This window comes from Tachyglossus aculeatus, chromosome 1, assembly GCF_015852505.1.
Source record: "Tachyglossus aculeatus isolate mTacAcu1 chromosome 1, mTacAcu1.pri, whole genome shotgun sequence".
In the NCBI taxonomy this organism is placed as follows: Eukaryota; Metazoa; Chordata; class Mammalia; order Monotremata; family Tachyglossidae; genus Tachyglossus; species Tachyglossus aculeatus.
Window position 1 is genome coordinate 79,061,754 of NC_052066.1, and position 13,382 is coordinate 79,075,135.

General features: G+C 42.2%; 1 protein-coding gene across 1 annotated transcript in view; it reads right to left on the reverse strand.

The window, feature by feature from the left end:
* Positions 1–813: 813 nt before the first annotated feature.
* Positions 814–13,382, reverse strand: part of GPC1 (glypican 1) — a 480,460-nt gene continuing 467,891 nt past the window's right edge. Inside the window, exons 6-9 of the mRNA XM_038769070.1 lie at positions 12,234–12,353; positions 11,635–11,768; positions 9,069–9,244; positions 814–5,213 (exon numbers count right to left, since the gene is read on the reverse strand). Of these exons, the coding sequence (XP_038624998.1) occupies positions 4,996–5,213; positions 9,069–9,244; positions 11,635–11,768; positions 12,234–12,353 (648 nt within the window). The 3' untranslated portion in view covers positions 814–4,995. The remainder of the gene's footprint in view (positions 5,214–9,068; positions 9,245–11,634; positions 11,769–12,233; positions 12,354–13,382) is intronic.

Genomic DNA, 13,382 nt, shown 5'->3' on the forward strand with positions numbered 1-13,382 from the left:
TATTTATCCTGCCCCAACTCCGTGCAGAGCACTATATTTAAGCACTTGAGAGACTTCCACAATTGCAAAAAAAAATCTTCCCTGCCCCCAAGAAGCTTCAAAAAAAATTCTAGCTCATGGTTTCTGTTTCTTCCTCTTTCCCTTGTCTTCCCTTAGACATTAGGACTTACACTAGAGATAGATATTTTACTAACATTTACAATTGAGTCAGCCTGCTGCAAGCAAGTTGCAATAGGTTAGTTAAGCTGCAATCCCCTGAAGAGAGCTCTGGTACCCGGGAATGCTTAAAGGGGCACTGCAGTGACTCTCCTTGTCGTAGAACTGCCAAGGTTTCGCCTCTTGGAAATGTTTGGGTTTATTTGTGAATTTCCTCAGAAATCACAGGGTTTTATTTATTATTTTTTAAAACTTTGTTCCCCACACTGTAAGACTCTAAGCTCTTTGTAAGCAGGTAACGTTTCTATCACCTCTGTTATATCGTACTCTCCCAAGTGCTTAGTACAGTGCTCTGCATACAGAAAGAGCTCAATAAATATGACTGATTGGTTGATAAGCCCCATTTTAGGCAGGAACTGTGTCTGATCTGATTACATTTTATCTTCTCCAGCACTCTGCACAGTGCTTGGAACACAATAAGCCCTTAACAAATACCACAATAATTGATATGAGCACGGCAGGAAGAGGGTGTGAATTTCAAGTTCACTGTGGTCCTGAGTCTTTGAGTCTATATAGACACTTGTGATTGAATGAATGTATAAACAATATGTGGCATGTAATGAGATTAGGAATAAAGCCTGGTACAAGAGGCACACATTAGATGTACGTCTCCAGCCTTTTATTTATACAAGGATTCAAAGAACATATTTCAACTTCAGATAAACAGTGCAAGATAGTTACAAGTACCTTGGTAACAGAAAGAAAAATATAATTGGTCAACTATGCCAATAATTGAAATAAATCTTAATCTTGCAGAGAGAAATGCATTTTTAAAAGCAAAAGTATATTTTTAAATTTTCCTTCTCCCTTAATAAGCCCATCAGAAAACAAAAGTTTTGTTGTCATTTGTAAATATTAAATAAGTGTGCTCTCAAAGCCTTTAATGAACCTGACCCATCCTCCACTGAAACATAGAAATTATGGCACAAAGAGCAGGCTTAAAGACGAAATCCATTATTCCCAACCTCTGATTCTCCAATATAGGGCAAGGGAATTTATTTAGCATGTTATTATGAAATTCACCAGCGCTCCTAAGGGAAATTGTTGTTGTTGCTTATCAAAGAAACACTAAACTCTTCCATCAGGATGAATACATAGGGCAGAATCTACCTGACTCATATCCCGGCTCTGCCCATTGTCAGCTGTGTGACTTTGGGCAAGTCACTTAACTTCTCTGTGCCTCAGTTACTTCATCTGTAAAAATGGGGATTAAAACTGTGAGCCCTCTGTGGGACCTGATCACCTTGTAACTTCCCCAGTGCTTAGAACAGTGCTTTGCACATAGTAAGTGCTTAATAAATGTCATTATCATTATTATTATAGCTGGAGGGCAAGGGGGATGTGTAAATTTGGTTTGTGGGATGGAATGGGGCCAAGGAGTGGCATCCATGCATAGCCCAGCACAGGGGTTTATTTTGACACCTGCTCTGAACAGTTCTAAGTCACCTGAATTTATGAGACCAGCTGAAGATGGGAGACTAAATCTCACTGAGGCTGTTCTTCAATGAACCCATCGCAAATGGGTTTGTGTTACTCTCCCATTGAGAATGAGCTACATCTGTCCCAAGACTGCCAAAGATACATGGACCATGTCATTTCACAATATTCAAGCAGGATGACAGCAAAGACTTTGGTTTTCATTACTCAGAAAAGGAAATGATAAATGGACTTCATAAGTTTCTCATCTGTGACCTAAAACAATTGTCCACCTTTCATAGCATCAGCTGATTACACTGAAAGACCACTGAATAGGGCAATCCGATTTAGTTTTCGAAATGTATTTTCTCACAAGGGGGAGACACATCTCCTTGCTCAATGCAAAATATATTTCATTTTCCTTTCGATTCTAGCTTGTTGAGTTATTTAGAATGGGCAGGGATGTCTTAGGAGAATTTGATTAGCTATGTACAAGGTAGGCAAAGAGTGGGCCCTCATTGCTCAGTCATTGAGCTGAAACTTGAAAGAACTTGAAGAACTTGAAACTTCTTTCTAGACTGAAAGAACACTGAATGGGGCAATCCAATTTAGTTTTTGAAATGTATTTTCTCACAAGGGGGAGACACATCTCCTTGCTCAATGCACAATATATTTCATTTTCTTTTCGATTCTAGCTTGTTGAGTTATTTAAAATGAGCAGGGAAGTCTTAGGGGAACTTGATTAGCTATGTACAAGGTAGGCAAAGAGTGGGCCCTCATTGCTCATTCATTGAGCTGAAGCTTATTTAAATTTACAGCTTGAATGAAAACCATACAGTAGGCCAAAACCAAGTTTGTAGCAATATCCGTGCCCCCCCTGTAATTTCCAGCCTGGGACAACTAATGAAATATCGTGATGAGATTAATCCCCTCACTACATTCGCTCTCTTTCAGGTGATGTTTTAAGTTAAAATAAAATACCATACTCTCTGGTTCAGAATGATGCCCAAATGGGCAAAAGCCATTGCTGTTTTGAACAGAATGAGAAGACATTGGACAGTGGCTGAAAATATCTGTTCACTTGCTTAGGATGATGGCAGGAATGGCAAAATTAACTGCCACATCAGCAGTCAAAAATAATAATTAGGGCCCGATTTCACTACATGGAGGTAGGAAGGGAGCTTACATCCATAAGGGCAATGACAAAGTCAGGCGGAATGTTAGCATGATGTGCCTTTCGTTTCTCTCACCAGTTTCAGCTGCTTCTTTTAATTCTCTTGCCTGAAAATAGGTGAGTTAAAATTTCCAGGAAATACCATTTTGATTTTACTTCCTGACCCCACAATGCACATTCAATAAACCATTCCTGAGTAAACTGAATTCTTTATCTCAAGCTGAAATGGAAATGATTTTCAAAACACTTTTCGGAACAAAAGCCACAGACCATATCTATTTGAAAGTTCATCCAGAGCCTACAAAAGCTCTTAAACAAAATATGTGGTTCCCCTCCCTCAAAGAATATCCTCCCAATATTAGACAAAGTTAATCAGAGCAGAGTCCCAACTTAGGATTTCTGAATGCCATAATAAAAGTCTATTGTGACTTTATGAGTTGAATGTAAACTAGGATTGGCAGTAATACTTGGTAGAAGATGTTTGAGAAACATCACCTGTTGAGCAATATGGGGTTCAATCAGACTTAAGTACAAACCTCCATAAATGCAGACATCTCCACAGATATATATCTCTTTATTTTATATATATATATATGTATATATTTAAAAAATGCAATCTTGATAGCTGAATCCACTCCTGACACTCAAGTAACATGCGATGGCGATTCAGAATTCATGGCTCCCCCCAAAAAAGAAAGACCATGGGAGGAGATGTATATCCGTCAGAATAGAATCGTACTTATTGAGCCCTTACTGTACTAAGTGCTTGGGAGAGCACAGTTTAACCTAATGAAAGTCTAGCAAGAGGAGATGTATATCCATGAGAATAGAATCTATCAGTCAATCGTATTTATTGAGCCCTTACTGTACTAAGCGCTTGGGAGAACACAATTTAACCTAATGAAAGTCTAGCAAGCCCAACAAGGTCCTGGTTACTTTCTTGGTGCAACCGGGTGCTTTGCCTCTCTGTGGGACCAGAGGCAAGTCACTGAGACAGATTTGTGGCCTTGTGAGCCCAGCTGTGGAACTGGATTACACAGCAGGCATTCCCTGAAAACCAGGTGGTGCAGCAAAATTGCACTCTTTCTGATTAACAAATTACAGTTTAAAAAGTATAGCTGTCTCACCTTTCAATCCAGTTACTACAGAACTTCACTAGAGAACACATAGATTAATTCGCAAGACTTCAAAGAAGAGTTATCCCTTTGACCTTACACATATTGGCAAAAGGTTGTCATCAATGTTATTAAAAACAAGGATTTCTGACTTGTTTCTAGCAAAAATTCTGTTGAAGGACAGTTCATGCATATCTGATCTTATTGTTGACTACTACGGAATTGCACTAATAATGTAGACCAACCATCATGAAGATCTTAAGTGATTTTCAAGATATACCATGCAAAAAAATCAAACTCGCACTCCCAGTCTCTTTAAGGTAGAAGTAAAGTCAATTGCTTCTGAAGCACTCCTAATTTAAATCTGACTACAGAGAGGAGTTTGTTTTCTCAGAATTTGAAGAGTAGTATATTTGTGTTTCCATATACCAGCCTCTAGGATACTGAATGACCTTGAGAATTGGTTTTATGCTAGCCAAAGGCATTTGTTGGAATTTCTGCTTGAAAGAATGAACAAAGGATCATCTGTGCTCCTGTTCAGAAGTAGAGTGGAAAACTATTAAGCCCCCTCGCCTCTAAACACAGCACCTCTAAGTGCTAATGCCATCAGCCGTAAATTACAACTTTTATTACTCTATACCTCTTTAGTGCATTCCACGTTAATGTGTTAAATAGCATTACCATATGAGATCTTATAGCAACATCGGACATTTGCATATTCCATTGCAGTCACTGAAATGGTGTCCTTCTGAAGAGAATTTTCCTTCCCATTACCCCAATCTACACAGGCCTTGCTAAAGCCCCCAGGAAGCCTCATTGTGTCAAAAGAATGAAATTTAAAAAATGAGGTATGGAAAGACGGGCCGAGCATTCAAAAAAGACCAAGAAGAAAAAAAAAAAAACAGACCAGCTCTAGCACTGCCGTATATCACAAACAATCAAAGACCTTCTCCCCCTCCCCCTCCCCACCCACATTTTCTCATTTTGCCAAGATGAATTAAATAGTGTCCATTTTCCTTTTTGGCAAAGTTAAGCCCTCAGCCATAGTCCCTCTCTCATGGCTGTGGGAAGAAGTTACCGCCACAAGTATCGTGTTGCAACAACGGTCAACGAAAGGAAGAGGACAAAGGAAGAAGGCAGGAAGTGGCTGCTGGCTCCGTTCGTTTTCCGGTCTGACTGGTTGGGAATTGCGTGCGTTTCTGGCTGCCTGGTACTGGGGCTCCTGTTGACTTTTCTGACACACATTTCATCGAGGCAGCCTTCCCCACTGCCAGAACCGCTGATGTCATCACCTGCACAGAACGCAATGGAAGTTATCATCATCATCAATCGTACTTACTGAGCGCTTACTGTGTGCAGAGCACTGTACTAAGTGCTTGGGAAGTACAAGTTGGCAACATATAGAGACAGTCCCTACTCAACAGTGGGCTCACAGTCTAAAAGGGGGAGACAGAGAAGCTATGTGACTTGACCTATCTGCTTTCAGTCTCCCTTCATCACCAATTTTTTTTAATGACATTTCTTAAGTGCTTACTAAGTGCTAGCCACTGTAATAAGCATTGGGGAAGATGCAACTACTGAAAACTTACCTCCCCCAGGAGGCCTTCCCAGACTAAGCCACCCTTTTCCTTTGCTCCTCCTCCCCTCCCCATCGCCTCGACTCCCTCCCTCTGCTCTACCCCCTTCCCCGTCCCACAGCTCTTGTGTAGATATGTGCATATTTATTATTCTATTTATTTTATTAACGTTGTGTATACATCTATAATTCTATCTATTTATATTGATGCCTGTCTACTTGTTTTGCTTTGTTTTGTCATCTGTCTCCCCACTTCTAGACTGTGAGCCCGTTGTTGGATAGGAATTATCTCTAGCATGGCTCAGTGGAAAGAGCCCAGGCTTGGGAGTTAGAGGACGTGGGTTCTAATCCTGCCTCCACCACTTGTCAGCTGTGGGACTTTGGGCAAGTCCCTTGACTTCCTGTGCTTCAGGTCCCTCATCTGTAAAATGGGGATTAAAATTGTGAGCCCCCCCGGGGGACACTGTGATTACCTTGTATCTACCCCAGCGCTCAGAACAATGCTCAGCACATAGTAAGCACTTAACACATACCATAATTATTCCAGCACTTAGAAGAGTGCTTGGCACATAGTAAGCACTTAACAAATGCTATCATTATTATCTCTATTTGTTGCTGAATGGTACTTTCCAAGCACTTAGTACAGTGCTCTGCACACAGTAAGTGCTCAATAAATATAATTGAATGAATGAATGAATACAAGACAATCAGGTACAACACAGTCCACGTCCCATATGGGGCTCACTGTCTTAATCCCTACTTTACAGATGGGGTAAGTGAGGCACAGAAAATTCAAGTGACTTGACCAGGGTCACAACAGCAGACAAGTGGAGGAGCCGGGATTAGAACCCAGGTCCTCTGACTCCCAGGACCAGGCTCTTTCCACTAGGCTATGCTGCTGCTTCTGTCTAGGTCATTCTTCCATCACCTATATTTTAACCTTCCTTCGGCTCTCTCCTTAGGTGTTTGGAGAAGTTCTGCCTGAAACATCACAGGACTTCTGAAGGTAGAAGAGTTAGCAACAATTGCAACTCTCTGTGTCATGCCATCTTTCCTTTCATGAGTCATCCAGCTTTGGCATGATGAGCCATTGCCTACAGTCACCCATCCCCTGCTTGGTTTAATTCATTTCTTTACAGTGGCTTACACAGGGCTGGTTTGGGATATAATTTTCAATAGAATCATCAGTGCCTAGTGGAAATATCAAGGGCCTGGAAGTCAGAGGGTCCTGGGTTCTAATTCCTGCTCCTCCATGTCTACTATGTGACCTTGGGCAAGTCATTTAACTTCTCCGGGCCTCAATTATCTCAGCTGTAAAATGGGGATTAAGACTGTGAGCCCCATGAAGGACATGGACTGTGTCCAACCTAATTAGCTTATATCTACCCCAATGCTTAGAAAAATGTCTGGCAAATAGTAAGTGTTTAACAAGTACCATTTTTTTAAAAAAAGCGTTGCAGCAGGGCCACAGCTTGCCAAAGGCTACCCAGATAAGTGGTGGGACTGGCACCAACTCCAGGGTTTTCTGTATCAAGATCTGTGACTGATGCTACCTTTTCCAACATGAAGTTCATATAAGTTGACCTCTGTTTTCCCTGTTGTAAAATGTCCAGCTGAGGTTCCATAATTGATTCACAGAAACAGAAGACTATCCATATTCAAGAATCAAAGCACATTAAACAGGCAGGTTTTTTCTAGTGAGCCATGTGATTACTGCTATTTTGAGGCTTCAAAGAACATCACGGGCTCTGGAAACAGACACAGTATTCCTACAGATCTTCCTCTGAATATTGTTCAAAATAGCTCCTGTCTATATTAAACAGGTTTCCTTATCCTCCAATCAAATGAAACAGAGTAAAAAGTAAGATGCACCATGAGGATAATTCTCACTTTGAGCCAGGTTGCGGCAATATTTTGAGGTGGTTTTATTCTTTTTTTCTACTTGGTGGCGGGGGGTGTCCTCTCCACAGCCTCCTCTAAGCCATCTAAATAACCTTAAGATATCTTCTAAATTTCATCGAAACTGTAAGGGTAACATGTCACTTTTAGTATGAGGCAAATTCACTCTCTCCCTGTATTCCATCAATACAGTTGTTTAGGCTTAACGCAAAATACATTCAAGAAGGTGTTTGAGGTTATTGGCCCCAGGAGTAAAGTTCTTTTGTCACAGATAGGCAGTTCTGGGGATGCATTTTAATCTCCCTGACTGTTGACTGGGCTCTTAACTGGCACTATACTGTGAGTTCATCAGATCAGAGAGCTGAGCACAGGGCTCCCTCCAATGAAAGAAGTAGCTTCACTTCCCAGTCAGCTCTGTGACAGACTGAGCAAGATGAGAAGCTGACAAAATGCCTAGACAGTATTGCTATTAAACCAAACTTCTGCAGCTGATATATAGATCCACTGCCTGACTTTACTAACAAATTGCTTTTTTTATACCAGAAAAGGACATCACTCATGTCCAGCACATTTGTCTGCAGGGCAGCTTCTACTATATCTTCTTTACTCCATCCCAGCATATCATTTCATTATCACACTACTGAACTAATATCAAGGTCCTCGATACTTTTTATCCTTCTCTTTCCAATTGCAGTGGAATAAAAATACAAACAGCCCTAGGAAAGGGTACACCATTCAGGAGTTTTCTAGCAAAACCCTTTACCATCGGCTTTAAAGCACTCAATCACCTTGCCCTCTCCTACTTCACCTCACTACTCTCCTAGTACAACACAGCCCGCACATTTCACTCCTCTAATGCTAACCATCTCACTGTACCTCAGTGCTTAGAACAGTGCTCAGAGCTTAGAACGTCCTTGGCACATAGTAAGCGCTTAACAAATACCATCATCATCATCATCACCTCGATCTCATCTATCTCGCGGTTGACCTCTTGCCCACATCCTGCCTCAGGCCTAGAATGCTCTCCTTCTTCATTTCTGACAGACAATTACTCTCCCCAGTTTCAAAGCCTTATTGAGGGTACATCTCCTCCTAGAGAACTTCCCTGATTAAGCCCTCCTTTCCTCTTCTCCCACTCCTTTCTGTGTTGCCCTAATTTGCTCCCTTTATTCATCCCTCCTCCCAGCCCTGCAGCACTTATGTACATATCTGTAATTTTATGTATTTATATTAATATCTGTCTCCCCCTCTCGAATAATCTCGTTATGAGCAGGGAATGTGTCCGTTATATTTCTGCTCTGGTCCCTATCCAGTCTCCCCCATGGGAAAGTATCTTGTTCAAAAATTTCTCAGAAGCTACTGGTTCCCTCAGTGACTCATGACAGAAAATACCACTCTGATTCAATATCAATCCAAGGGCTTTTGGATACGAGGATTTACGAAGTTTAATTACATTCTATCCTGTCCCAACATTGGCAAGGAATATATTGAAATTTTTATCCTGTGTTGGGAATCTGTGATTAACAGCAAAATTCAATCCACCTATCCCTTGAGGGTAAGAGGAAAGGAGGCGTGTGTGTGTGGGGGGGTTATGTGTGTGTGTTTGTGTATGCATGCCCGTACCCTTGCTTCTAAAACTCCGTTTCACTCCCCCAATTTTTAATTTACTCACTTGTGTCCTGAAAATCCACATCGTTCCCATTGTAGGCATTGCGCAGTCGGTTGGTCATGATCTTTAGCTGCATGATCTGTTGTCGAATAGTCATATCTGGTTTAGTGATGTCAACCTCTACCTCAGGATTGTTAATCTGATTGGCCAGACCATCACCCATCACCTCTGGCAAATATCTGCAAAGAACGGACACAAAATCCTAAGGCTAGAAGAGACTTAGCTCCAGAAGTTATGCTAGTTTATTTCCCTGAGTCTAACTGACGTCTAGCCTGTTCACAGCATATGGAGGTCTATTTGGGTTTTAAGATGTGTCTTAGTAAAAGAGCCTCACATTATCTGTATCTCTCCAAGGGATGGTCTCCTCAATATTATTGTATTGTTGCCCACCTGTAACCAACATTGTGTTGAGTAGAACAACAGACAACAGAGAATAGTTGTGTGTTGAGAACCCCAGCGAGGCTTCAAAAAATATGGATCCTCAGAGAGTAGCAGCACTGTTTCTGCTTGCAAGGTTTTCCCAATGATGTTTCATGGCTTTTATCAAAATCTTTATCCTCAAGGATGTAGAAATCACGCCTCAGATTTCAATTCTCGCTAATTAAAGGGGTAGGAATACCTGTACTAGGGAAACCCCCCAAAAAAATTTGTAAGTAGAACTAAAGCCTACAGTTTAAATGACATACAGATGCAATTCACTTTAGTGAAAGGTGGCCAGATGCGTAAATATCAATTGGAATCTCCTGAAGCTGAACACGGGGTCCTTTAGACCTCACTGTTCCATGTCTGTCAGGATGTTTCTATACTGATGGCTCTGGTTTTATACAGTATTACTCTGATAAGCTTGGGAAGTCTTTGGTAGTGAACATCCTGTCCATTCCCATTCTGCAAATCCAGGCCACCTCATGGGATAAGGAAGGACAACTGTCCACTCTGGGCAGATGGAATTGATAATCAGAGCATCTCCCCCAACAGTTGAAATAGCAATGGGAACTTACAGAAGCTCCAGATCAACTGTGTGGCAAAATACACCCTGAGTGTTGATGGAAAAGAAGGGAAGAAAACTTACTTTGCCAAGGCTTTGAGGCATAATATAGTTCAGATACACCTTGGAGTGATGAGAAATAAGCACAGGATTTTGCTATACAAAATTCTGGCATCTTTCACTTGTTTTCAAACCATTTTCCAAAGCCTCCTGGATGATTTTAGAACTTTGAAGATGAGAAGAGCTGTGCTTTGCCAGATATGAGGTTGGAAGGATTTCCAGGAAGGGTTGAGGATGTTAATAATAGGCCAGTGGGGGGAGAGTCCAGAACAAGGCACAGGGAGTAAGACATCTTGAAATGAAGAAAGTGTCATAGGAATAAAATGGGAGAAGAGAGTAGAAAAATAAGAGGGAGAGAGCTTATTGAGTGCCTTTAAGTCAATGTTCAGCAGTTTCTGCTTGATGTGGAGAACAGGAAATTATTGGAGGTTTTGGAGGAGTGGTAAATTGTGTGCAGTCCTATTTTTGAGGCAAATAATCTGGGCAACACAATGAAGTGTAGACATCAGACAGGTAGGTAGATCAGCAGAGGTTGATCCAGTAGTCAAGCCACAGTCTGGCCAGCCTGGCCGTTATTTGGATGGAATGGAAGTGTTGAAACAGCATGGCCTACTAGATAGACCATGGGCCTGGGAGTCTAAAGGATCTGGGTTCTAATCCTAGCTCTATGACATTGGCATGTCTGCTGTGTGACCTTGGGTGAGTCACTTAACTTCTCTGTGCCTCAGTTACCTCATTTGTAAAATGGGGATTAAGAGTGTGAGTCCCATGTGGGTCAGAGACTGTGTCCAACCTGATTTGCCTGAATCCAACCCAGCACTTAGTACAGTGTCTGGTACATAATAAGCACTTAACAAATACTGCTATTATTATTATTATTATTATTATTGATCCTGGAAGGGGTCCACAAGCTAAACTCTGAGGTATTACAGGCCTGAGCCCTTGGGCTTTTTGCTGCTCAAACCAGTTGACCTCAGGAATCCATGGAAAGAATGTTGAGGAAAGCATGAAGGAGAAGAGGAGGCTGGGGAGGAGGCTGAAGCAGTGGGAAATTAAAATCTGTGGGGGAATATGAAGCAGCAGCAAAGGGCAAAAAGAAAAGTAAAGAGAAGAGGTACAGATTAAAGGCATATTTTCTGCCCTTATTTCAACAGATATTGTGTCCCTGGTGGCACAAACCTGCTGCTTGAGTGACTTTAAAAGGTCTGGGAAGCAAAGGTCCAGGCAGCAGAAACTCCCCATGACATCTGTTCTTCTTTGCTCTTATCCCTCCTTAGCAACAGAGGGCATAATAATTCACATATTCATGAAAATAACCCTGCTCCTTAAGTTCTAGATGCGGCTTTGCAAAACTTTCCAGTGCAGGTAATGGTGCCTTGAGATGTGATCTCTCTCTCTCTCCCTCTCTCTCTCTCTCTCTCTCTCTCTCTCTCTCTCTCTGTGTGTGTGTGTGTGTGTGTGTGTGTGTGTGTGTGTGTGTGTGTGTGTGTGTGTGTTTGTGCACTTTTCAAATGAGTCTCTTACCGCCCCCTGGTCATTCCGTTCCAGCACTTGTCATTGTTGACGGATCCTACTGCTACCTTTTCACTGCAGAGTAGACTTGGAAGAACAACCCAGAAGTCTTTAATGTCTTTCAGCTTTCCTTTGGCATCTGAAATCTGGACAATAGCAGGAGAATCAGGACCCAGGAAAATGCTTGCTTGATTTGGAAACTCTGAAATGGCAGGTGCTGGGTTGCTTGGCCAATGCGTTTCTTATCCCCTGCATCCCCAGCTAAACATTATTTAGCTGGGCTCACAGCGGTGCAGCTAAAATCTGCCATGGGGTGGGTTAGTATATGGGCTCTAGAAGCAAAAAGAAGCACTCAGCTGACTCCATGTGCTAAGTGGGAGAGGTGGCAAGCAGGACCCCCACCCCATCACCCCTTCCCAGGACCAGAGTTGCACTGCTGAGGCTGCATTTCCCACCTGACCTATCGAGGCTTAGGGGCTGCCCCTGAGAGGAAATGGGGGTGGTAGTGATGGCTTTGGCCAATACAAGAAGCCCACCAAAGGAGGCAATTTCTTGTGCTTTGAAAAGGAAAGCTATGTGGGCAAGCTCCGATGTCACACAGGTGGACTTACTAGTTTCTCTAGACCAACTCCCGAAGACTTTTCTTCTGTCACTGATTTGCCTCTCCGTTTCTTTTCCTCTCCGCTTGACCCCTTTGAATTGACTTTAGGATTTCCACACCCTTGAAAAACCTGGAGAGAAACATAACAACATACACAGGAACTTAAATAGTGCCATCTGCTTAGCACTCACTCACCTTGCCCCCTCCGACCTCACCTCACTTCTCTTCTACTACAACAAGCCCACACACTTTGCTCCTCTAATGCCAACCTACTCAATGAACCTCGATCTCATCTATCGTACTGCAGAACTCTCGCCCATATCCTGCTGCTTGCCTGAAATGTTCTCCCTCTTCATATCGAAAGACAGTTACTCTCCCCCTCTTCTAAGCCTTATTGAAGGCACATCCAATGCTTAGAACAGTGACTCACCCAAGGTCACACAGCAGACATGCCAATGTCATAGAGCTAGGATTAGAACCCAGATCCTTTAGACTCTCAGGCCCATGGTCTATCTAGTAGGCCATGCTGTTTCAACACTTCCATTCCATCCAAATAACGGCCAGGCTGGCCAGACTGTGGCTTGACTACTGGATCAACCTCTGCTGATCTACCTACCTGTCTGATGTCTACACTTCATTGTGTTGCCCAGATTATTTGCCTCAAAAATAGGACTGCACAAAATTTACCAATCCTCTAAAAACCTCCAGTGCTTAGTAGGTGCTTAATAAATGCCATCATCATCTCCTCCAAGAGGCCTTCCCTGACTAAGCCCTCTTTTCCTTTCTTTCTGCGTCACCCTGACTTGCTCCCTTTATTCGTCCCCTCTCCCAGCCCCACAGCACTTATGACCATGTCTGTAATTTATTTATATTAATGTCTGTCTCCCCTTACAGGTAGTTGTGGGCAGGGAATGTTTGTTATATTGTCACATTGTACTCTCCCAAGTGCTTAGTGCAGTGGTCTGCACACAGTAAGCACCCAATAAATACAACTGATTTGATGGCTTGTTTGATTTCCTGCTTCCTCTCCCTTTTCTCATTTCCCCAAATGTCTGTCTCTCCTGCCAACATTCAGGTTTTTACTAACTCGAAAAACATTTAAAAATCATTCTGATGTCTGTCTCTTCCCAGAACCCAATGTCTCATACTTTTAATTTTT